At 44.6% G+C, this 25,529-nt stretch overlaps 1 protein-coding gene across 2 annotated transcripts; it reads left to right on the top strand.

The window, feature by feature from the left end:
- The first annotated feature begins 2,007 nt into the window (after positions 1-2,007).
- On the top strand, positions 2,008-24,347 carry CTSO (cathepsin O). Of its 2 annotated transcripts, none has more exons than XM_074376556.1 (9): positions 2,008-2,176; positions 11,331-11,439; positions 12,000-12,139; positions 14,551-14,718; positions 16,507-16,628; positions 19,279-19,442; positions 20,353-20,445; positions 22,579-22,652; positions 22,949-24,347. In XM_074376556.1, exons 1-8 carry the CDS (start codon positions 2,057-2,059, stop codon positions 22,611-22,613), a joined length of 951 nt encoding a protein of 316 aa, XP_074232657.1. In that variant the 5' UTR covers positions 2,008-2,056; the 3' UTR covers positions 22,614-22,652; positions 22,949-24,347. The 2 variants fall into 2 exon arrangements, with proteins under 2 accessions (XP_074232657.1, XP_074232648.1); XM_074376547.1 differs by having other exon boundaries at positions 2,009-2,176; positions 22,579-22,647.
- Positions 24,348-25,529: the final 1,182 nt, after the last annotated feature.

The raw sequence follows: 25,529 nt of genomic DNA, 5'->3' as shown, positions 1-25,529 counted from the left end.
CATCTGAATTAAGGGAATGGAGTGGTATTAAAACAGAATTTACATTAGAATTAGTGACATTCTGAGAATAAAGGACACTGGAATTATTTTCTTAGATCCTGAAAAGGGCACATCTCTGCTATTTAAAATGATTACACGAGAGAGAAAGGGAGTTTTAGGCTCCTGCAAAATATTATTGCCATGTGAAATGTGTTGTTTTTGCCTACAAATCCCAGATTTCTGAAATACTTGACTGGAATAATCTAAGTCTATGAGAAGAGAACTACTATTTTGCTATGAGTGGTTAGTAATGGTTCTAAGATAAACCCACTAGCTGTCTCCATCCACAGTGTGTGCATTCCTCTGTTTACATTTATTCAAATGTCAGCAGAACAAAAATGGATCGAGGTTTCTACAGAAACCAGTCTGGTTTCAGGTGTTTCCGGGGGCATCTTGTCCCAGTGCCTGTTGGAGAAAGGAGGTGTAACGCAGGGCTTTTCACCGGTGACATTTTCCCTCCTGGTTGGAAGCTGGCTGGTGGAGGCACCACCTAGTTCTTTGTTTTGCGCATGTCTGGCGGCCCCTGATGCACCGCCCTCCAGCTGGGAAACTGGAATGAGCTACTTCTAAAGCCTCACAAATCCTGCCATCAGCAGTGGCTGTTCAGACAGCATTTCTCTGCTTCAGCCTTAAAGGAAATTGGAAAGTCTTGTACCCAGAAATGTATGTAACATATTTTCTCATTCAGGATTTATGTAGTTCTGATGAAATGTGGCCAATATAAGAAGTCAAGATGACTTCAACAACAACATGAATCCAGTTAGCAACAACATTCACAAAGGAGATGAGAGGTGGATTTTGTGGCAGTAATAAAAATATCCCTGTAATATCCAAAACCAAAGATAATCAAATATTCCAGTCCAGACACTAGCTGATTAATTGCCTGGAGGAATAGGATTCTCTCCCATAATATAGAGAGAAACATATTAAAAGGGAAAAAAAAGCTCTTCAATTCGGAGGTAGCACAATGACTCAACTGCGTTACTGAGTGTCACACTTTCCTGTAAATCGTATCAGAACATAGAAAGCTCACAGTGGACTACAAAGGATATTGTTGATAAAGAAAAACCAACACAAAATAAAAATAATGAGAAGAAACAACCGCAGGTGTTCCTTGGAGTGACTGAGCCCAGTCTGGGCTCTGAAGTCTGACTACATAGGCTCTCAAGTGCGTTCCTTAATCACGGCAAGTCAGTTTCTTCAACTGCAGAGTAAGGATGATGATTCTGCCTCGAGAGTTGTTGTAAGGATCAGAGGTGAGGGACAAGTGTGAAATCCTGCAGTCATGAGGTTATGTCAGGATAGAAAATTCTTCGTATTGTAAAAAGCAATCATTAAAGAACTAACCTCTTATAAAATTAATAGCCATACAAATACTTCCCCAGTTTAACACTAGCATCTTTCTCAGCGCACGTTCCAGGTTATTTGACTATCTTTAGCTGGTTGTTTAAAGTTTACATCTCATGCAATCCTAGTGCTCACTGATAATGAATTAATAATGCCTATTTCAGAAACTGCAGAATTTCATAAAGCATATAAAAGTGAGGATGCAGACCTGGAGAGGCCGCAAGCCCAGACTGGAGCCAGACTCCATCTCAGTCCAAACCCGAGACCACCATTGTCAGATGCACGGCCTTGAGCGCGCACCTTACCTTTTCTGTGTCTCAGTTTCCTCATGTGTACGATGGAAACAACGATAATACTATCCACTGAAGGATTTGTTAACGAGGATGGAATAAAGGTAATACTTGTAAGGTGCTTAGAACAATGCTGAGAAAATCAGCAATACGAGTGTTTATCCGGCCCAGCCCCTGGACGCACGGACCCCCGACCCAGAACCGGACTCCACCCCACCCCCGGCCCCGCCACCCTGGGCCCGCCCCCGGCCCCGCCCCCCACTCCCCGCCCCGGCCCCGCCCCCGCCCCGAGCCCCCACAACCTCCCAGTCCCCGGCCCCTCGCCCCGCCCCGCCGCGGGGAGGAGCCCGGGAACCGAAAGAGGAAATGGCTGAGGCGGGATGGAGCTGAGGCACCTCTGGTTGCTCTGCTGCTGCTGCTGCTGCTGCTGCTGCGGCCCCGGCGCCCAGACCGCGACCCCGACCCCGCCGCGGGGCCGCCACCCTCCGGCCGCCTTCCGGGTACCGCGCAGCCCTGTTCGGGGTCTGGGCTGGGGGGTGGATGGAGCAAGGGTCGTCTGCCCGTCCCGTCTGGGCTGGGCGGGGCGGAGGGTCCCCGAGCGCCACCCCCAGGGTCGCCTGTCCCTTCCTGTACGGGCCGGGCGGGGCGGGGCGGGGCGGAAGGTCCCCGAGCGCAGTCTGAGGACGCACCCGGGTTTCTGGACTGGGCGGACGCGCGAACTTCCCCCTCCGCCCCGGGTGCCAGGGGTCGCTCCGCCCCAGGCCTGTGCCGGCCCGCAGATCGGTCCTCAGGAGAGACGTGTGGCTGTGGGTTTGTGTGATGCGCCCCAGGCGAGCACTGGATGCGTCCCGGGTGTTCCTGATGGGAGGACACACCGCTAGGCGTCCTCCCCGCCCTCCTGAACTGTCCACCTTGAGGTTACGGGAACCAGAAACGGGCGGAGGGCACCTGGCGTCCTTCTCCCGGAAGGGGGCGCTGGTAACCTTCTGTAATCCGAATTTTATCAACGAAGCGTGCATTTAGCAAACTCGGAGAATCCTACCCATTGGTGATTTTCCTGAACGCGGGCTCCGGGAATTAGTGCACCACCTTCGAAGCTCACCTGACTCGGTGGAGACTGATTTACAGAAGGCAGAGGAGTTTTATCTCCTTCTCAGATCATTTTTAAAAGGCTTCATTCATCATTTCAGATTCCACCAAGTTTTAAGACCCAGGAACAGACCAGTTAGCTGGGTATAAATATAAGGCTTTTCCTGAAACCAAGGAAACTGCAAAAGATCGTGATTTAGAGTCCTGTGTTCTGTGTCTCTGGTACTATTTAATAATTTTTTAACTCATGAGATGTCGTGATTGTGGTTTCATTCGTTATCAAGGAAAATCCATTCATGCCTAATCCAGAACGCTGCAACTTATCGGAATTGTAGTTATTACTTTTCCTGGTATGTTCATGAGCTTTCTCATGGGACCCTCGAGCTCCCTGCTCTGCCCTGCAGCTCCAGTGGTTAGAAGGGGCCAGCCTTCCCTGATCCCGTCTCCTCTTCTTTAAACCAAGCCGTGTATTTCCATCTCCATTTTATTGGTCTTGTGTTCCAGTAGCTTTCAAAACCAGAAGCACTGGTACAATTGCTGGAGAACAGTTTCTATCCTGGACTCTACTCCTGCCTTGAGGCTGGTTGCAGATGGTGGTGAAGCAAAGCCCTCAGGGGGAGAATGCTCTCACCTGCACTGGTGGTGTGTTCATTGACTGCAGAAATGAAAGCACGCCATGCGCCTCACAAAAATAATGTTTGAGGATTGGAGGCCAGTGTAATGAATGTATATTTTAAATGTATATAATTTATACTATTTATAAATGTATATGTAGGTACTTATATGCGGTAATTACTCATACTGGGCCTGTGAGGAGGCCAGTCCCAGGAGATGAGTGTCTAGAAAGACAAGTCTTCTCAGGAGAAATTCAGGGTATATGTGGGGGGATGGAAGGTTTTAAGTGGAGGAGGACAGAGGGTCAGGGGTTCTCCGTACATTGAAAAACCTCGAGTTGAAAAAGTCTGAAAAGGTGTTCAAAGCATTTGCTTTTAGTGGGAGTTTGCTTCACCAGACGGAGGCCCCAGGAAAGGAGAGTTTTTAGGGTTCTTGTCTGCAGTCACTGGAAACTTGAGTTTGAACCTCGATGGCTGTTTGGACCTAGGTGGGAAAGCTGGTCATGGGTCAAGGCAGAAAGAGTGTTGCTTGCTGGGTACCCACGAGCATCTTCCTGGCAGGATGCACTAAAGCGCGCTGAGCCTGAAACTCAGTGTAACTCTACACGTTAAGGTCTCTTTAACTCATAATGTCAGATTATGAATCGGTTAGGCTGAGACTGTTTACCTATCAGGGGAAAACGATGAACAGAATCTAGAAAATTTGCTCCACAGTCAAGTTAACATGGAAAAAAAAGAAGTTTAAAACTTAAAGCAGAGTTATAAAGTGATCTGTGTGGAGCGGAGGAGAATCGACCAGCAACAGGGAGAGAGTAGACACATACTGAGGGCCTGGCACTGTCGCCCTCGGATGTCGGTGACCTATTTCGGGATGGCTGAGAGCTCCCGTCAGCTGTGCAGGTGGGGTGGTGAGCAGCGGCTGTCTGAAGCAAGGTGTGGAAAACAGTATTCCGGGAATTGCACTGCGGACACAGTTGGAGCAAGTGTATGATTGATCAGCCTGTTTCTCCTGGCCCTGGGTTCAGAGATTGGTGGCAGGTTTTTGTCCTCCGCGGCTTCTTTATTTTCCTAAGTTCCCCAGGAAGAGCCCTTACGTTGGAAGTTGCGCGGCATCTGTTACATTTGCCCACAAACCACCATCGCATTGTTGTGGGGTGAAGCCCAGGCTCCTCCTGGATGATTGTAGGCTGCCTCACAGGATACCCGATGTGGCAGGAGGGACAGCGGCCCCTCCCTCTGCTCTTTACTCCTTGGAAGTGACCAGAGCTGTTGGATCATGCCTGTTTGCCTTTGTGGTACAACCTGTGCACAGATGCTCAGAGATGCTCATGGCTGGACCACAGGGCAGGTGGTCCTCTTATCCCTTTGGAGACCACAGACCCAACAATGGGCCATAAAAGGTGGAGTGTCTACGTGCTAATACACGTGTGACTCCTGCATAATGTTTCAGGAGTTTCACCTTATAAATTCTCGCCGTGATGTTACATGCTACATTTTTTTCAAAAAGAAAAACTTCTAGGCACGTTTCTTTAGGTCTCAATAGAAGATGATAGCATTTTACAGTGAATGAGCATAACTAATGGGCCACAGGTGCTTGCTAGACACAGCGCCTTACAGTCGTGGTGGTTTCCTCCAGAAAGACTTTATCCAAGGATGCCTGAAAGCACCATTTCTATCTACCAGAAAGATTAAGAGGTGAATGTGACGTAAGGTACTGTTGTTCGAGTGGTGATTTCTCCTGGCTCTAGCTTCACGCGCACACTCCCAAAATGAAAATGCATCATAGCCTTGAGGTCTCGGGCCAGAATTTATCATTCATTTGTTCACCTGTCCACCGTTTATCCATTACTTTGACATTTACTCTGTATAAGGAGATGGGCTAGGTTTCCTGACTGATTCAGTGGAGAATAAGGCATGTGCTAACCTCGAAGAAGTTATAGCCTCGTATATGGAGATTGTTATGTTTAAACACGGAACTATAATCCATTTTCCAGCAAACAGGAGAATGTGAAGACGGGTACTAGCAAACCAGGCTGTTTTAGGCAGTTCGCCAAAGGGCAACTTTTTAATTCAATCTTTATTTGCACGCACACACACAAATACTAAATGACTGTACTTTTCTTATTTCACTTTGCATGTTAGATATGTGTGCACACTATTTTTATACAGATTCCAGCAGAACATACAAAAAATGCTTTGTCTAGGGAACTTTTCCAAAGTGGTAATTTATAGAAGTACATCCTTTGAAAAAAATTATTTTATTCTAATACTGTTTTCCCCAACGGCAGCCTGTGATATTTGGATTATCGACTGCCCAGGAGTGCTGGCCAGCACACTGCCGTGTGGTCAGATGAACATCGCCATCTAAGGTTTACGGCTCCCAAGACTCCTAAGAACGTCTCAGCAGCACTCCAACACAAACTTTTTACTTTTTGCTCGTTCCTGGACTTACCCGCAACTTCCAGGAACTAAAAGCAGCGACCAGGAGAACGTTTTGAATCTTTAAATCTGTTTGTAAAATGTATGATTTCTCCTCCACCAAACCTCGGAACCTGCCACTGAGGACTCTAAGAGAAAGTCTGAGAAGCAGAAGTGAGAGATTTGGGGCTGAGCGTGCCAGGCAGGAAGTGATCTTACAAACCATGCTTGCTTCTCGGTGATTTCAATATGCAGCTTATCCCGGCCGTACCGGGGGCACATCCCAGGCACACACCAGACGGCTAAGTGCATAGCAAATCACCACTGTTAGAAGAAAACCCAGATACCAGAGGGGAAGATAAATCAAATTCTCACTGCCTTCTCAGCTCAAAAATACTGATGTGCAGCCCAGGAAAGTTTCTATCTCGTCTGAGGATTTCCTGCTGGCTGAATAACCACACCTTCCTCTAGATCCCAGCTGTGCGACCTAAGACACATTTCCTATCCATGCCTCAGTTCAGGCATCTGTGAACTGGAGCAATATTAGCAACTGCCTGGTACGGTGTTAACTTAATTCATATAAAGCACCTAAGAAAACTGCTTGCATTCAGTTTAGCAATCCCTTCAATCCTGCATATTTAGGGTACCCAACAGCTGAAAAATTTCATTTTAGAGCCAAAGGCAATTTGGTCTTAAAGGATTTGCTTATTCCTTTAGAAACAGTTGAGCACCTGCAGGAAGAAAATGCACTGTTTAATTTACTCTCACTTAGTGGCAGTCTGTGAATAAGACTGAACTGGTTCTTCTTCAAGAGGTGGTGTTAAGGACCAACAGATAGCTGAGACCCCCCCCCCCACCTCCTACCCGCCCCCCCCCCCACGGGGGGAATTTTACTCTTACTTCGTTTTGAGGATGGTCATTTTCCTCTCAACTCACCCGACACAGAGAACAACTCCTAATTATTGTTACCAATAATTGGAAAGTTAGGGAAATTAAGATGCCCAGGGAAGAGGAGGCGCTTTCCAGTCATCTGGGAAAAAGGTCAGTTTCTCAGGAATTTTAAAACTCCCGCCTGATCTCTCTGTGAGATTGGCCAGGTCTCTTACTGAGTTATCGTTTATCCTTCTCAGACTGAAACAGTTCTCTTGGTTTCTTGTTTTGAGCAAACAAGGTCCCTCCTTTCTGTTTATGGATTTGTAAGAATTGTAGAGAATTAATGAAATATCCCAGCTGGGCCAGCAAAGCAGCAGATTAGATGCAGGAGAGACCACTCAGAAACATCTGACATTTAATCATTAGTTGGAAAATGTGACTCCTTAAGCGTGTGTGTGTGTGCGCACACAGACACACGCACACACGCACACACACAGGCAACTCTGAGTACATGAGATTCCAGCTTTCAGAAGGAGGGCTGGCTTTAGAAGGCATGATAAAGGTAGCTTTAGGTTCAGGGCCTTAAGGTATGGTTTTGATTAGAGAGACTTAGGGTGTATGGTACATATTACTGTCAGAAGGACACGTTTTCTCTCATTTTACAATCGTAGGATAATTTCCTTAGGTTCTTTGGCCCTGACTCCCCTTCCAGGCAGGAATCTGGTGTGTCTTACTGTAACTCATCCGGTTAAGACCAAACCAAACAAAAATATGTGAAGATGATTATTTGTCCACAGATCTGTTGAAAGTTTGTTTTGATTTATCAGTTCTAAGTGAGCCACCTGTTTTTCACACGTCTGTGCCTTTCAAAGCTAGCAAATGATAGGTTTCCTGTATATCCCTCAAAACCGTACACTTCTTTTTTCATAAACAAAATGAAGGGTCAGTTTCTTATTTAAAATCTTGTTTGGCCTTAGGGCCGTTTCCTGTGTAGTTGACTGGTGTTCCAGCCTCCGTTGCCTTGTATTGAGCGCGTGTGCTGATTGGTTCTGTGACCAAGGATGTTAGCAGGATCTCAGCCTAGATGGACAGGGTGTGGTGTGTCTGTGGAAACCTGTCCTCGCCACTAGAATGGAATTAGACCAGAAAGTCACTCGAAAGAATAGTGATTTCCAGAAGCAAGATACAGGACTTTTTGAGATTTAAGTGATCCAAAACCACCATTATGGAGACATAACTAGAGTCCTGTTGTCACAGCAAATAGGAGACGAAATGTTCTTGGATATCCTGATAATTTTATTTTACTATGAAAGCAGTCTATTACTTTCAGTAGATCCCTGGTAATATCTGATTCCGTGAGACAGATTTGCTCCACATTAACCTAAGAAAATGTGAAAACATCATCTATGAATGACATTTTCTATCATCCAAAAGTTCTGTGTTTAAAGAGGGAAAAGGTAGAACATGACAGTATTTAATTGAGCATTTTTATATTAGACACTGTCATATGTGTTTTCCAAACATTATCTTATTTAATACTCACACTCTGCCGGGTCAGTATTGCCCCATTTGCAAACAAAGACAATAAAGCCCGGAGAGGTTCAGTATATAGCCAAAGATCACACAGCAATGTGGTATCTGTTTATGTGGTAAGACGTTTTGGTTAGTTACAAATTTAAGAGAATAAAGAAATCCACCGTGTGTGTGTGTGTAGACATATGAGAGAATTATGCTTTGCTCAGAATTCTTCGAGGGAGTACTTTAAATATTATTAATGGTCTTGCAGAGTTGAAAGAAGGAGGTAGAGCTGAGAGGTGGGGAGACAGGTGGGTAGAGCCCCTAGGAGTTCAGAGGATTTTTCTCTTGCCAACAAGTAACATTATAAATATCAAGCAGTCTTGGCACAGGCTGGTGACAGCCATAAAATGACAGAAGTCACTGCACCTGAGTCACATGGAAATTCACACATGGGATTCTTCTGGAAGCTGGCCTCTGGTTGAAACAGGCATTTCACAGATTCCCTCAGTCAGGCTGAAGGAGTGTCCTTTCATTCACTGCTGACGTTTTATCATGAAAGGATTGTGAATTACGTCAAGGGTCTTTTTCTGCATCTATTGAAAATATCATATGGTTTTTCTCCCTCTTTTATTCCATCAGCATAGCGTATGATGTTGGTGATTTTCAGATGTTAAACCTACGTAGATTTTTTAATGGACCTCTCTGGGCCATGATGTATTGTCTTTTTATAAGTTGTTGCATTTGATTTGCTAATATTTTGCTAAGGATTTTACATCTGTAGTCATGAGGGCCACTGAGGTGTCATTCTCTTTCACCGAGATGTCCTGGTCTGGTTTTGAAATCAGGATTATACTAATCGCATAAAAGAAGTTGCAAAGGATTCTCTTCTTCTTATTTTCTCAAAGAATGTGTGTATGATTGGCATTATTTCTTTTTTAATTGGGTAACATTCACTCATGAAACCATCAGGGCCTGGAGTTTTCTTTGTGGGATGATTTTCAACGAGGAATGTAGAGCCTCTCATTGCTAAAAAGCTGTTCAAGTTTCCTATTTCTTGAGTATCCAGATCTGGTCATTTGGGTCTTCCAGGGACTTGGTCCATTTCATACAGGTTATGAATCTTATTGGCATAAAGTTGTCAAAAGATTATTCTTCTAGTGCCAGAAGCATCTGCAGTAGCCCTTCTCCCATTCCTGATAGTGGTCCTTGACGTGTCTCCTCTTTCTTTTTCCTTCCTTTCTTCTTCATCACAGGAGTAGTGGGGAGAGTGTCTGGGTGCAGGGCTGCCCCGAGCTGCAGGAAGAGGGGAGACAATGGGAGCTCACCGGCCACAAACCTGCGTCTCCCCGAACAGGCCGGGCTCAGCGCTTAGTCACCAGCTGGGTGCAGCGGGTGGGGACCCCGGCCCGCTTCGTGTAGTCGTGTGATTCAGACACAGCGGTTAAGCCCCTGCGGGTGGAGGCCTGGGAGCCCATTCTCCTGACTCCACGTGCTCCCCTGGGCATTATCAAGGCCCTGCATTCCCAGTGCCTCCCCCATCACTCCACTCGCAAAGATGCCAGTAAATACTACAGAATGAATGAGTCCTCTGAAATCCTCAGCAGTTTGCTGTTGCTGGCTTGTGTCTTACGTGGCCTCCTCATACCAGCTCTGTTTTTATATGTATACATCTCCTTTCCAAATTATATTCAAAGCCTTGCTTCATCAAGGTTATTTTTAAATGTGGAAAACTTGATAACTATTGATTATTTCATCAATTAGCAACCTTTCCAGGCATGCTTAATGAGGAAAAAATAAGATTATGACAAGTCTCATTAATAATTTACTTAAAAATAAACAGCTTATTGTCATTTGCAGCAAAATAGATGGACCTGGAGATCATCATTCTAAGTAAAGTCAGACAGAGAAAGACAAACGCCGTATGATATCGCTTATATGTTTAATCTAAAAAAAAAGATACAAATGAACTTATTTACAGACTGGAAATAGACTTACAGACATACAAAGCAAATTTATGGTTCCCAAAGGAGAAAGGAGATTGGGGGAGGGAGAAATTAGGAGTTTGGGATTAACAGATACACACTACCGTGTATAAAATAAATAAGCAACAAAGACCTACTGTAGAGCTCAGGGAACTGTATTCAATATCTTGTAATTACCTACAATGGAAAATAATCTGCAAAAGAATGTATATACATAGGAAAAAAAAATACAGCTTAAAGCTATCAAGGGCACGAGGCTTACACAGTGCAATCATGTATGTATTACTAAGTCTGTCGCGCCAGGATGCACTGAGTGCAGGGAGCTCAGTGGTGATGAGACACACCAGCCTGGCCCTCATTCTGCTCACAGGCTTCTGAGACCGACACACAGGTGCACAAGCCAACGTGGAAGAGCTGGAGTTGGAACTTACCCAGCAGGGGTGTCCTGAAGTTTCACTGACCCACGCAGTTGGTCAGTGTTAGGACATTGGGACACGTCTGTATAAAACACAAGCCTAAGGGAATTGTCACAAAACTCAAAGCTGAGAAATCCGTAAACAATGGTCCAATTTTTCCCTTGGGACAGACAAACCAGACGATCTTCCTGGGCCATTTCAAGGATGAGTGTCTTTCCCCAAGCCTTTTTACCATAAATGAACTAGGGAGCGCTATACAGCTCAGGTGGAATCAGACTTATTTATTCATTCATTTTTTTTTCATACTTTATTCATTGTGCTGGGAAACCCAAAGATAAAAATGACAACCTGTTCCAGATTCATAATTGTTTGATCACAGGAGTGTCCACTGGGGACAACTTCCATTAGTGTCTAGTGTTTATTTGCAGTTTATTTTATTTTTCTCACTACATTAAATAAATATATATTTAATGTTTCAGCATGCTTGGTGAAGAGAATTATAAATGGTTAAGACGTACCTTTCCCAGCCTCAAAAATTATTCCTGAAATCAGACAGTATTTTTAATACAAAACATTTATAAATGTAATCTGATTATTTTATATAATCTTTTACTGTGACTTGCAGGAAATAAGTCAGGCTTTGACTTTTACATCTGAAAAGTATCTCCAAGTCAGTTACACACAAATGGCTCTGGAAAGTTAACAAGTGATATAAATCAGCGTGTTTTTTTTTCCCCCTTTTAGGAAAGCCTTAACAGACATCGATATTTGAATTCTTTATTTCCTCGTGAAAACTCCACTGCCGTCTACGGAATAAACCAGTTTTCTTATTTGTTTCCTGAAGAGTTTAAAGGTGTGGTGCGATGGTGGTGCTATTAGATGGTTGGGTTCCTGATTTTAACTTAAGCCCTTAGTTTTTGAGAATTGTTCAGTTGTGAATCTGGTGAATTGAGTAACATTAACATTTATTAAACAGTAAGTGTCAAGCATGTACAGGTGCTGACAGGAAAATAAATTCATGGCCACACTCTTCAAATTACTGCTCCAGATCTAAATATTATGAATACGGACACTTCCCTGTGGCTCTGAGGGACAACAGCTTATCCCTTCTCCAGGTTTCTCTGCTATTTCTATTCAAGACACCATGGTTCCATGGGTTATGATGAAGCAGGTAATGTCAATTATAGTCAGTTTTATATTGACCTGTTTCTATCAAACAAGTCATTTCATGTGACAGCTCCAATCCTATTATGGAAATTTGTATTTCTTGTAGTTTTCAGCTAATCCATCTCATGTTATAGAAAAGCACAAATGGCAGATTTCATTAGCAACTTTATTGCTTCTGTAGAAAAGTTCCTCCAGAAAGAACTTCTATAATATAATGTTGATTGTCTTTTCCATGTTTATATCCAGCCATTTATTTAAGAAGCAGAGCTTCCAGATTTCCCAGATACCCAGCGGACATGCAGAAAGCCATCCCTAACGTGTCTTTGCCGCTAAGATTTGACTGGAGGGACAAGCATGTTGTAACGCAAGTGAGAAACCAGCAGGCGGTATGTTTTAAGATTTTTTTTTTCTTTTCTAATCATCTCAGCATGGGAGGTCACCTTTGAGGTCAAGTTCAATGAGACTTGCATTTCCGTAGGTAAAAATCACACCCCATCAGCAAAAAGTGACAGTGAAAGGAGAATCCTGCTGGAAGGAGCAGATGTCAAGGTCCTGCCTGTATTCTGAGGCAAGCCTTGCTGGCTGTTTCCCGCACTGACACGGGGACACTGCCCCGTAGCTGTGCCAGGCCACCGAGCCTTCTGCAGACCCGCCGACAGAGGGCTGGGGGAGGCAGACTTGACTGCTAAATGCACAAGTAGTTCAAAAAGAGAACCACACCGAAAAAGTCACCTGAAATCAAATACCTTCACCACCAGAGTGCCCTGAGCCCTTGGGTGCTCATTCCTTGAGCGCCATCAGAAAACTTAGCCCCAGCCCCACCCGGGCAGGATCACACACATTTTATCTGTGATCCTTTAAGATGCAGTCAGTCCTGCTATAATGTGACATAAATGTTCCTAAAAAATCGCCCACTGTACAAAATCCTGCAATAAGGATTGCAGGAGAAGTGAAGTCAGGGTACAGCGCCGAAAAACTGCGTGACGCTTTAAAGAAAACACAGGAAAGTAATCCAAGTGGCAGGGCAGTTTTACACATGGTAAGCGATAAAGAAGTGAATCCGCACAGCAATAAATGCAGCCTTTTACCCTGGAGAGCGAGCCTGTGGGGGTGGGGGCGGGAGGGGCTGCAGCTTGTGAGTCCTTGTGAAGAGTCTCTGAAATCGGGAGTTTGAGATTTGCAGATACTAACTACTACATATAAAATAGATAAGCAACAAGTTTATACTGTGTAGCACAGGGAACTAGATTCAGCATCTTACAGTAACCTATAATGAAAAAGAATATATGCATGTACACATATGACTGAATCACGATGCTGTGCACCAGAAATTGACACATTGTAACTGACTATACTTCTGTTTTTAAAAATGGAAGAAAAAAAGGGTGTAGGTGGGTGTGCGCCTCCCCGGTGGTGAGCCCCCTGCGCTGACAGCTGGTGGAGGGCTGGTGTGCGTGCTCTGTGCCCCCGCCAGGCACACGGAGTGTCTAGTGCTGCGGGAAGTCGGTCCCTGGACACAGGGACGTGGTCTCAACTTGTCTGCACTGGGAACTTCAATGGGTCGTTCAGCCTCCTCTCGTGAGGCCCATGTCCTAAAGCCGGCGCTTCCGTCTCGTTGGGATGATCCTTTTTTATGTCTCAGGTTCTGTACTGAATGTTGTGCATTCAATGCCACCACCAAATCATTTGCTTTATTATTGGATTCATTATCAAATGTGTGGGAGTCTGAAACCATCCAGAAGTGCCTACGTTGTGTGGAAGGGGAACTTTTAACTAGAAATCCCTTTACTAGAGGAAGGCCCTCCTGGGTGGCTCTGGGGAGGTGACCTAACGCTAGCCATCACTTTGGTGTCAGGGTCTGCACTGACATTGCTCAAGGGGCGGAGACCCTGCAGTGGAGTCCCTGAGTGGAGGTCTTGCTCTGCTCCGGGGACAGACACACAGTACGTAAGACTACTTGAAGCCGCTCAGAACTTCACTCCACAGAGACGGCCAGGTGCCCCTCCTTTCCTGCAGCATGTGGGGTTAAGTCGGTTCTGCCCTCATCCCTGCCTTCTCTGTGACCCTTCATTCTTGCATGAAATCCCAAGGACGTTTCCTCCACCTCCCCCCTTGCTTCCAGGACCAGCACTTTATTCTTCTGGTCTTGTTTGTCCGAATTACCAGATCCAACATCAGGAAACTCGTCAGCCAGTATTTCAGGGAGGAAGGATCCGTATGGGTTTCCACTGCTGGGACGTTTCGATGCGTTCATGATGTGCCCGCGCTAGCAACTGGATAGACTGAAAACTCGTTCACGGAGCCCTGTGTCCGTCAGATAAGGACTGCCCCGCGGGCACCTGCAGCCTCACCCCCGCCTCGCTCTCCTCCCGCCCCCGGGGGAGCTGGTGAACCGCACAGCAGCAGTGTCAGGGTGACGCCTGGAGGGGGCGGTGGGGGGTACACTTCTTCAGGACAGAGGCCACCTGTTCAGTGACCTGATCCATTTTTGAAAAGACCTCCAGTCCAAGTGTTTCCCCAGTCTCTAAAACTCACTTTGATTTTGCGTTGTCCGACTTGCAATAGCGACACCTCCCATGTACCTTTCATTTGTGACTAGATTTTGATGCTTCTAAGAGAATTTGGTTTTCTTTTCTTTTTTCCATTGGAAAATCTCCAGGGTCAGCATCTGTGCTCTGCCGGCCTCCAGACCCTGCTTGCTTGACTCGGCTCGCTCACGCGGGACGTCTAGAGACGCGGTGAGCTAGGTCTGGGGGGGCTCTGGCTGACGGGCACCGCTCTGTTTCCCCGGCCGCAGTGCGGCGGCTGCTGGGCTTTCAGCGTGGTGGCGGCCGCCGAGTCCGCGCGCGCCAGGGCGGGGCAGCCTCTGGAGGCCCTGAGTGTCCAGCAGGTCATCGACTGTTCCTACGACAACTACGGCTGCAGCGGAGGGTCGACGCTCAGCGCCCTGAACTGGCTCAGTAAGGTGCCTGCTTTTTTAAACTGCCTGTTGCACGTCTGCTCCGAACTCAAGACAGTTCACTCTCACATACAAAGTAGTGTTTTCAGGTTCGGAAACGTAGATGAGCCAAGCTGGAGTTCATCACAAGGTTTAAGGACAAGTCGCTTTGGTAGTTCTGGGTCTTCTGCGATTCCATGTAAATTTTAGGATTATGTGTCCTAGTTCTGTGAAACTTGTCCTGGGTGATTTGATGGGGATCGTGTTAAATCTGTAGTGGCAGTGTGGCCATTTTGACAATATTGATTCTTCCAACCCAACAGTGTGGGATATCCTTCCATGTCTTTAAGTTTTCTCTGATTTCCTTAATCAGCGTTTCATAGTTCTCCACATGTAAGTGTGAGTTTGGGATTAGCACATACACACTACTATATATGAAATGAACAACAAGGTCCTACTGTACAGCACAGGGAACTATATTTGATACCTTGTAATAGCTTATAATGAAAAAGAATATGAAAAGGAATATATATGTATAACTGAATCACTATGCTGTACACCAGAAACTAACACAACACTGTAAATTGACTATACTTCAATTTTAAAAATTTTAAAAACGGGGAGGGTATAGCTCAGTGGTAGAGCGCATGGTTAGCATGCACGAGGTCCTGTGTTCAATCCCCAGTACCTCCTCTAAAAATAAGTAAATAAATAAACCTAATTACCTCCCTCTCTCCTGCAAAAAATAAAATAAATAATTTTTTTAATTTTAAAAACAAATAAAAACATTAGATTATGATATTCTACAGCAGGAAAAAAAATGAAAAAAAAAAAAGAATCACTTCTGGGCAGGTCAGCCATGGAGAAATCAAAATGTGAAAATCTTACCTGAAGTCTGTTTTCAGAAAATTATTTAACATTGCTTAATAAATGCTTTTTTGCAGATATATAATAATGCATAATGACCCAGAAAGATGAGGGTGTATGATTATTCAGCTCCATAGGATTTCTGATTAAGGTTAATGTTAAGGTTAAGGTTCTGAAAATTGAGGTTAAAAGGGGCACTGGAGATCAGCGAAACACGCAGCTCTTTATGGAGATGTGGAAATGAGCCCTGAGAGGTGAGGTCCTGTTGCCAAGCCAGTAGCTGAGACGGAAATGCACCCTGGCCCTCTCCCCTCCTCGTCTCCGGGGGCTTTACCCAGGTACACTCTGTGACATCCTCCAGGATTCAGCGTCAACTGGGTGAGACCACAGAGAGGGTGCTAGTAGGTTGTGTAGACAGGGTCCTCCACACCAACATCCTTCCCCACGCACCCACTGTGTTCACGTCCCCACACACCAGGAGCTGCTCTGTGTGTCACGGGCGGCAGCGCGTAGTGCGCCCCTCACTCCCGTAAGCCCAGCGTTTGGAGGGGAGGATGCTGGCTGGACAGCTCTGAACTTCGTGGTCCACGCCAGACGCAGGAGCAGAGGGAGGTGGAGAGAAGGATGCTTGTGGGGTGGAGTGAGCCTCAGTGGTGGCCGGCGGGCGTGGGTGACACTGTTGCACCTGATCAGTAGATCGGAGGTCCTAGGAAAACGAGGCTCAGGAGAAACAGGAGCAAAGGACAAAGAAAGACATCGAGGTTAATTACCTAGGACGTCCACAAAAAACACCGAAAGCTTGACTTTATAAGATGTTAGTAACTCCAGGAATACCCACATGACGAATGTGGCCAAGCGGAATCTTACTTCACACGTTGTAACAAGTTCTGTTTCATTTTTAAAGCAGCCTTGTGACGGAGGATATGTGCGGTGATTGTTTTCCTTTAGATGCAAGTAAAGCTGGTGAGCGACTTGGAATACCCGTTTACAGCCCAAAACGGCCTGTGCCGCTACTTTCCAGCTTCACATTCTGGATTTTCAATCAAAGGTTATTCCGCGTACAACTTCAGGTATGTGTCTTCTTCTGTTGTGTTCTTCTCCGTGTTTCTTAATTTATTTTCTGTAGACTGTTTGGAATTAATAACTTGATTGACTGCATCACTGCGTACCCTTAATTGTTTTAAAACCGACTTTTTACTGGAGACGAATTGGTGATCACCACAGAGTTCTAGAGATGCCGTTTCTTAAATGCAATCTAATTATTTTCCCATGGATCATTACAAATAGAAACAGCAAACTTAAAGTCACACATTTAAATCCAGTTTAAGGCATAATTGACATTTACATCTCTTTCCAAATTTAAGTGTCCCGGTTACCCTTAGCATGTTTCAATCTTACTCTTGAATCAACAAAAATCACTTTGTGTGGACACTAGCTAATGCCAGGCAGTCTGCTTACCAAGAGCCCCCTGTATTGCTGGCATCTTTCAAGTCACCAGCTGGGAGAAAGGCGTAAACTGAAGTTCTCCTCCCAGGGCCGAGTGGGGAGAGCATGCTGAGGGGTCAACGAGGTCATGCACCCAGAAGCATGAGACGATGCAGGGGTCAGGGGGACTGGAGAGGAAGAGGACCGCGGTGGGAACCTGAAGGTCACGGTGACTCTGGACAGGCTCAGGGAAAATAAACACTAGAAAATGCTTTAACAGCACATGAGAACTCCAAGTGGCTAGGGGTCCTTTATGACCATTGCATGTGGTGCAAAATAGGTGCTCAGGGTGACAAGGACAGAGGAAGATTCACCCAACTCCTGGCTTCTCTTAAAAAAAAGATGAATAGAGCTTTGCACAGTCTTTTAAAACAGAGAAAATAGATTAAATTAAATCCAGCTAAGGTGACAGACTGCCCTGATGCTCACTGAATGTACTATTGGTCCAGTTGGTGTCTCCCTATGGGTCTGAAAGAAGTCCAGGGTGAGACTGGGTCCTTGTCCAAAATGGACCCTCTGAATAACCATCTGTGAGTCAGGGCACGGGCTGTTGGTCCACACGGCTCCCATCTGCAGGAGGGGCTCTCAGGGAGACGAGGGACCATGTACCAGGCACCTCGGTTCCGAGAGGGCAGGACACACAGAACGCATGATGGATGTGCAGTCACTGAGCACACTGGTCCACACCTCCTTTGAGGGTGAAGGTAACGCACTTTCTAAATGGGAAAGTGAGTTCCTGGAGAATCTAGGTGAGGCGTGTGCAGACAAAGGAGCCAGCTCTTCAAAATGTCATGAGAAAAGACTCAGGGAGTCCCTTGTCCTGAGTAGCAAATTGGAAAATATTAGGAAGAAACAAGAGAAAAGGGATTGGTGTGAGTGAGAGAGACAGTGAGAGAGGGAGGGAAGGAGGAGGGAGACAAGGCAGCAGTCGCTGCACTGGGCTTGAAACAGGAGTCACCCGGCCTTTGGTTAGACAGGAGAGGCCCCTAAGAAGTCCCCACGTTTGGCTGGGAAGGGTTAAGTTTGGAGTTGGGGATTAGCAGACACACACTACTGTGTATAAAGTAGCTGAACAACAAAGCCCTACCGTACAGCACAGGGAACTCTATTCACTACCTTGTTGTAACAAGACAGTTAGAAATGCCTACTTACAGATCTTCAAAAACAGATCTTCACGTTAACAGGTAACATGAGTAAATGTTTCGAGTGAATGTGTGGTTTCTATTTCAATAAATTCCACTGTTTTGCACTTGTGTTTTTTTCCTCATCTGTGGACAGAATATCCCCTTGATGGAAGCTAATCTCTGGCTGGCATGATGAGGGATTACTCACTCTTCAAGCCACTAATTCGCCATGGTTTGCTGCAGCCATAAACTCCCAAATGCTATCTTAACAGCCTGAAATATCAGTCACTTGGTTTCAGTGTCCTGCACCCACATAGCTGACCTTTAAAAATGTAAATTAATGGCCTAATCATGTCCCTGTAAGATCCATGAAGGTGGAGTACTGTGTATTGTCAGACTTTATCAGTACAAGTCCGCGTGGGAAAGCAGTAACTGTATCTCTTGCCATCTTCACAACCTGCTCCTAGTTCTGTGGCATCTTAGCATTCTCTACCCCGTGAGTTTATTCACCTCTTTTGGGTAACCCTTCCCTGTAATTTCTTTATTTGATGTTCACTAACTTAAATTGGCTGGTCTCGCAGTTCTTCCTGGTGTGGCAGAGATGGCGAGATATCTCCACACATCCAGGCTTTCCATTTTCCTTATTAAAGAATCCCCATGTTGCAGCTGGGTACTTTGTAGCCAAAACTTTGTTTCCCATCTTCCTTGAAGCTAGATGTGGCCATCTGTCTGAGTCGTAGCCACTGAGACCCATGCAGATACATACAGAAAGTGGGATCGTTTCTGGGATCTCAGCAGGGATGCAGCACTTCCTTTTCCACTTTCTGCTGTCTGAAATACATGTGAAATGGCTGGAGCTCCAGCAGCCATTGTGGACCATGAATTGACCTGGAGAAGGGAAACCTCATATACAACCAGCTGGGTTTCTGGTGTTCTGGACTCCCACAGCCACCCTGGATTGCCAACCTTACAGACTTTTTTTAGCCTCCATCACTTAAGTCTTGGTAATTGCCACCAAACCTAACCATGTTCAGATTAAATAGATCACTTTGATAAAATATTTTTACCTTGAAAATGAAACTTCTTAACCCAACAATTCCTCTTTTGGTAGTGACCAAGAAGACGAAATGGCAAAAGTGCTCCTTACCTCAGGCCCCCTGATAGTGATAGTGGATGCAGTGAGCTGGCAGGATTACCTGGGCGGCATCATACAGCATCACTGCTCCAGCGGGGAGGCGAATCACGCCGTTCTCGTGACTGGCTTTGACCGAACAGGTGAGTGCTAACAAGACTTGATGGCTGCTTTCCCGCTTGACCTGCAGTTTGACAAGTGGTTGCTATCCTTTAAAATGCTGAAATTGGTCCTATATAGATATAACCTATAACTTAGGTTATAGCTAAGTCCTCATAACCTTACAGTTTTTCTTTTTTCTGGTTTTTTTTTTTTTTTTGGTTTCTTTTAAAAAAATTTTTTTATTGAAGTGTAGTTGATTTACAATGTTAGTTTCAGATGTACAGCAAAGCAATTCAGTTATACATACACATACATATATATTTTCTTTTCAGATTCTTTTCGTTATAGGTTATTACAAGAAATTGAATACAGCTCCCTGTGTTGTACAGTAGGTCCTTGTTGTTTATCTATTTTGTATACAGTAGTGTATTTTACATATAGTAATGGTTACCAAGGGGAAAAGGGCAAGGAGGGATAAATTAGGAGTTTGGGATTAGCGGTGCACCTTTTCACTAGACCTGCAGGAAAAAACACCTGTGGGTTCCCCCAATTAACTTTGGTGGATGCCTTGTTAAACTGGTCCTAAATTCTTGATGTAAATAATGTGCCTTCTCAATCTGGAGCATTTAGAATAACTGTTGGGAAAATAAAGTGCATGTTGTATTTATCTAACGATTAATTTTTTTTCCTTTTTCAAATTCCCTGGAAATGTGTGTGTGTGTTTATTTTGTGCAGTAACCATATCAAGGAAACAAATTCAAACATATTTTCCATTGATTGGCTTGTGACTCTAAGCACAGCTCGTGTTTACTTAGCTAAATTTGGCATAAGTTACATTTTTTTTTATCTTTTTCTTAGAGTCACTATACTTTTCCAAAACCAAACTTTAAATAAGCATTCTTTTACCACAAATATATTCTCTGGGGTTTTTTACGGTTCTGTGTTTTGTAGGAAGTCCTCCATATTGGATTGTGCGGAACTCATGGGGAAGTTCGTGGGGAGTTGACGGCTATGCCCACGTTAAAATGGGAGGTAACATTTGTGGTGAGTCATGAATTTACATGGTACACTCCAGGCTGAGTGTCAAGGAAGGGACTTGGAGTATATGAAAATCACAAACCTGTCCAGTCCATCTTGTGTGCCCAGGGTACCCAAGTCACCTTCACAGTAATAACCTTCATCCTTTAGCCAACTGATAAAACTAAAATCATGTTTTAAAAAAAGACACTACTGCACATATTCCTGTTTTAAAAGAGGGGAGGGACTGTAGTAAAAAACCAATATAATGAGCAAAGCACTGTAAGATACAGTAATAATTTACCAAAGTGAACTACTTTGAAAACGAGAAAAGTACTCGACTTGGGGGGCTGAACTTCTCCAAAAATGTCTCCGAGTTCCAAATTTGCTTTATATAACTATATGATTTTCCATTCTTTTATGTATGATAATACCTAGTTAGGATCATCAAGAATCACTTTTTCTTTGTATCAAAATGGATGAAAATCTGAACATTCAGATTGTTTCTGGTTTAATATGCCCCTTGTCACCTACAAACTTCTAGCCAAGCACCCACTGGAATAGAGAGGCTTAAGCCAATAGCAAACATGCTCTTTTATTGAATAACAACATTTTTTTGTTAATTAACAACAAGCCAAGTTAAAAATAGCTATTTATGTCTTTTCAGCATATTCTAAAATCTGTACTCAAACTGTATTCTAAAACTTTTGATCTAGAAAATAGCATATTTTCCAAATCAGGCTGGACTCAAAACTATATTGTGTATGAGAGAAAGCATTTAATTTCTCGTTAGCTCTAACATGTATGCAACTTTTAAAAACTTTACAACACTCCAGATGGCGATATTTATGATAGAAGAGACTTATGGAAAAATTTGAGAGTTTATGTTTTGATTCAGTCAGGTGAGGACTGCCCAATTGTTCGATAAAGTGGAATCCATGCAATTTAATACATGGCCTGTCCCATCACCCCAGTAAAACATGTTCCATAAACTATGTGTTGAAAGGAGTCAACATCCTAGGAATCTTTCAGCCAGCAACCCAATCAGGCTTTGACTTTTCAGCATCACTGGGGGGTTGACATCATCAGAAAATGCAGATGAATTGATGCTGCCACTCCTTGAACCCCCTGCCACTAGCCACAGCTTACCTCAGCACGAAAGGACACAGACCCCAGTAGCAGGGCGGAAGCGATCAGCATCCTTCTCCAAGACAGGACTTCACTGTGATTGACTGTGTCTCTGAAATCTCTTGGGGCCATGGAAGCCCATCTGCCTTGCGCCACTGTCCATAAAAGTGATGTGGTCACCGTCGAGGACTGAAGCTGTGGTTGGCGCGGGGTCTGGGTTAAAAGTTGTCTCCCGTGCGCCTGCAGTGCCGGTTCTGGGCTGAGGGCAGCCGCCTTCACAGCCCTGGCGGGAGAGTTGCAAGAATATAATTCAGGCTCATTATCGCCTCAGTTAAGTCCACAGCCTCTTCCCCGGCCCCCAGCTACAAAGGGTGAGTTCAGATAATTTCTCCTCTCCACCCATTTCCCGGTTTCAGTCTCCATCTCCTGCCTGGTTGATTAGTACTTACACAGGAACTCAAATCCTTTCCTTAAGTTAAATCTCTGATGGTGATCACATTACTCTTATACACAATGGCCCTGAGAGATTTCAAAGACACAGCTAATCACAGTGAAATCCTGTCTTCAGACTGGATGTTTAATCACTTCCACCGTGATGCTGAGGTCTGCATTCTTTTGTGCTAAGAAAACGGTAGCAGGCTGGTAATTTATTGAAAGTTTATTAGACTCCAAATCTTAGAATATGAATCTTCAAATTGTATTTAAAATAATCCTAAAAATAATTTTACTGCCTCTAAGCAATATATATATATATAGATATAGTGCGATACATTTCAGATACATTCACCTGTTCAGTTAATAAGTTGTTTGTTTGTTTCTTTGGTAGTTTCTTGAAACAAAAATATGAGGCATCTCTTCTAATACCTGCTTCTGAGGTTGCCGTGTTTACACTGACAGGTGGTTGTAACCAGCAGATTACTTTCTTGGTAGATATTAACTCTTTCTGAACCTAAATGAAAGCGGTTTCAATTTGCCGTTTGAAAGGCGGGTGAGGAAGAACAGGGCGGTACCGACCATTTCTTCTCCTCTTAGGCATTGCGGATTCTGTTTCTGCTGTGTTCGTGTGAGTTCGAGAGACGGCTGCCAACCTGGAGGTTCATGGTGAGGTGTGGCGCTTCATTCTCGGCGTTTTTGGCCTCCTGGGCTTAACAACTACCCACCGAAGGTTCTAGAACCTCGCAGCATTCAAACTGACTTGTAGGGTGTTCTCTTCTCACGGAGAGAGGGACAGCCCGGGTCGGTAGGGAGAACGCCAGCATCTCGTCCGGGGAGCAAGTCTGTGGGAAGGTTTCCTCCTCGGAGGAAGGTCAGATTGGGGATATTTTAGGTCTCCTCGCTTTGAAGGGGCTGTTACCTGGTTTCGTTTGACGATTGCTTTGGTTGGCTGTTTGTTTATTTTTAGTGGCATACTTGCGGTAGGATTGGAGAGGTGACAAGAACTTCTTTTCCTCATGGAATACAGTCGCCAGCCCCAACCGCCCATGTACATGAGAACAGCCAGCCTTGAAGGATGTGTGCCTCTCACAGTTGCATGCGCGGCCCTCCGAGGTGAAATCTCTTAAGAAATTTCAAATGCCAGTTGTTTTACCCCAACAGACGGTGCTTACCCCTTGGCCTGTGCAGAGATCACGTAGAAAGAAGCAAAAAACAAAGCCACTTTGAAGAGAAGCAGCCAGCCCGACTGAAATTAGATGACCAGTATGGCCGCCATGAGACAGGAAAGTCTTGCGTAGCTTTGCCTCAGAGACAGAATGCTGTTTGGAACTTTTCCCTGCCAGTAGGAGTCCAATAGATCTTATTTCCTCCTTTGTTCTCCCTGGATTGAAGAACAGCGTGTCTGCCCGTATTTCTCACTCTTTCTCTTCCTCTTGACTGTGAAACCTCTCAATTTTCCTGGTGGTCTGGCCCCCCTGGCTAAAGAGGGGCTCATTGTTTACTTTCCATTTCCATTTCATAAGCATTTATTTGGCTCCATCTCTCCAAGCCTTTGTCCACCTCAGGACCTCACTCAGTTGTTCCTGCACCACTTGGAGGCACCACCCCTTTCAAAGTTCAATCTCATTAATCTGGGGTGTCAGCCAATATGTGAGTTTCCCAGCCTCTGTTTTCCCAGTTCTCCCCAGAGTCCCATCTTAAAGGAGCTTTTGATGCTCCCTTTGGCTGTCCCCTGGTCCTGGGTTCCTGATGTCCATCTGTCGCTTCTTTGTCACCTGTGTGGCTGTGTAGGAACGCAGAGCATGAAAAGCTCTCTTCTGGAATATAGGTGCAAATGGTACCATGTGCACGACTGTAAGAAGGTTGTATCAAGTAATACACGTACACGTATCTCTCCTCTAAAACTCATGGTTGCGTTCCAATGTAGACCGTCTTAGAAGCAAAGTTGTGAAGGTTGCAACAACCGCTGAAAAAACAATTGAGAACATCCCATTTTTTCTCTCACTGTTGGCCTTTATTTATCAGTCTTCTTATTAGAGAAAGAAAAGCAAAAGCAAACACTGTATTTCTTTTCTTTACACCAACTGAAAGCAATTTTAAAAGAGCGTGTGTTGACTCAGGTTTGGAAATGTTCCAGAATGACAAATTGATATACAATTTGGTGAATGTTCTCCTTATCCAAGTATGCCGAAAAGGAACTATGTCTTGGTTGGTCTAGTTTGTGTTAATTTACTGATTTCTGTAAAATATGAACTCTTTTCTGGTAGTCTTTTACAAGCGATAGATATTTTTAATTACAAGGTGTGTCCTACCTCTCAGCTCTTCTGGATTCTGAAGACATTTATAATAAAACAACCTGCATTTGATGTTGGGTTAAGAAGCCTCTGTCCACAAGTGTAGGGCTGACATTTCGTGAACACAGTGTTAACGTGCTTTACATTCACACAAGAGTTTTCTCAGCTCCGAATCCATATATTTAATTTTTGGTTTTCTCCATAGACACCTTAACCTTCCCTTCTCCCTTAACTTCCACAAAACAAACAAACAAATAAACAACAACAACAAAAACTCCTGCACCTCCTGGTGTCTCCATCTAGTCCAACAGTATCAACGTGATGTCATCACTGAATCGGTAAAATTGAGGGAACTCTTCGATACTGTGTCAGGTCAGCCGTACCTCAGCCACCCCTCAGTCACCTGCCCCCTTTCTGTCTCTCCTGTCCCTTCCTCGGGGCACGTTCCTTCTTCAGTGCCTTTCACCTCCGCTGCTGTGTATTCTCCCTGCTAAAGGTGCGTCCCTCAGTCCAGAAGGTCTCCAGGCACAGCCCCAAGACCAGGACTGAGAGCACTGAGAGCTCTTTGTTTTGTAAGCCCTCCAGGTGATTCCGATGGGTGTTACACTCCGTCTGCTAGATGTCCCCTGGACTTGCATTTCTAAAAGACACCATTATCATGGTTATTCCTCTGTTTTAGACCATTCAGCGGCTCCCATGCCCGAAAGATAACATAGCAACTCTTTTAAAGGAGCTTTCAGGAAGAAGCCCTGCCCTCTTCCCCAGCCTCAATAGCGATAGTGTTCGGTGCGGGCATATGCTGTGCTCCAGCCATAGAAGGCGTGTGACGTTCACCCAGCGAGGCTAAGAGGAAAGCAGTGAAATCTTCCCATCATGATTGGGAGTAAGAATGAAGATAACCAAGACGTTCATGGGTGTGATTTCACAGGGGTCTCCAAGTGAGTCCTGAGGTAGGCAGCCTTACAGTGGTGCTGTGAGTCACTTAAGAATTATCTGAAGTCGATTGCCAGGATTAGAAGCAAAATTAAATGTGGGCAAGATTACTAACTGGGATTATAAATTGTTTTGACATTTACATTAAGAATCACTGCTACATCATTTGGGGGGATAAAAAAACTCTTGCAACTATATAGTTTAGTTGCACCAAGAAACATAGATAAAAATAGCTAAATCAAATTATTTAGTCTTAATTATTAAAAGAATAAGCCTTGAATAATGGCATTTATTCCAAGATCTCAAGGCATCTTGGTGACA

This window comes from Camelus bactrianus, chromosome 2 (assembly GCF_048773025.1).
Source record: "Camelus bactrianus isolate YW-2024 breed Bactrian camel chromosome 2, ASM4877302v1, whole genome shotgun sequence".
NCBI lineage: Eukaryota > Metazoa > Chordata > Mammalia > Artiodactyla > Camelidae > Camelus > Camelus bactrianus.
Note: the sequence above shows the minus strand (reverse complement) of the source record. Positions and strands in the feature narration are given on the sequence as shown.

What these genes read in the sequence shown, in the direction of transcription:
- CTSO (XM_074376556.1), top strand. Translation starts at nt 2,057, where the DNA reads ATGGAGCTGAGGCACCTCTGGTTGCTCTGCTGCTGCTGCTGCTGCTGC. An exon ending in GACTGGCTTTGACCGAACAG is followed by an intron (nt 19,443 to 20,352) that starts GTGAGTGCTAAC and finishes TGTGTTTTGTAG; the next exon opens with GAAGTCCTCCATATTGGATT. An exon ending in AATGGGAGGTAACATTTGTG is followed by an intron (nt 20,446 to 22,578) that starts GTGAGTCATGAA and finishes TTCTCCTCTTAG; the next exon opens with GCATTGCGGATTCTGTTTCT.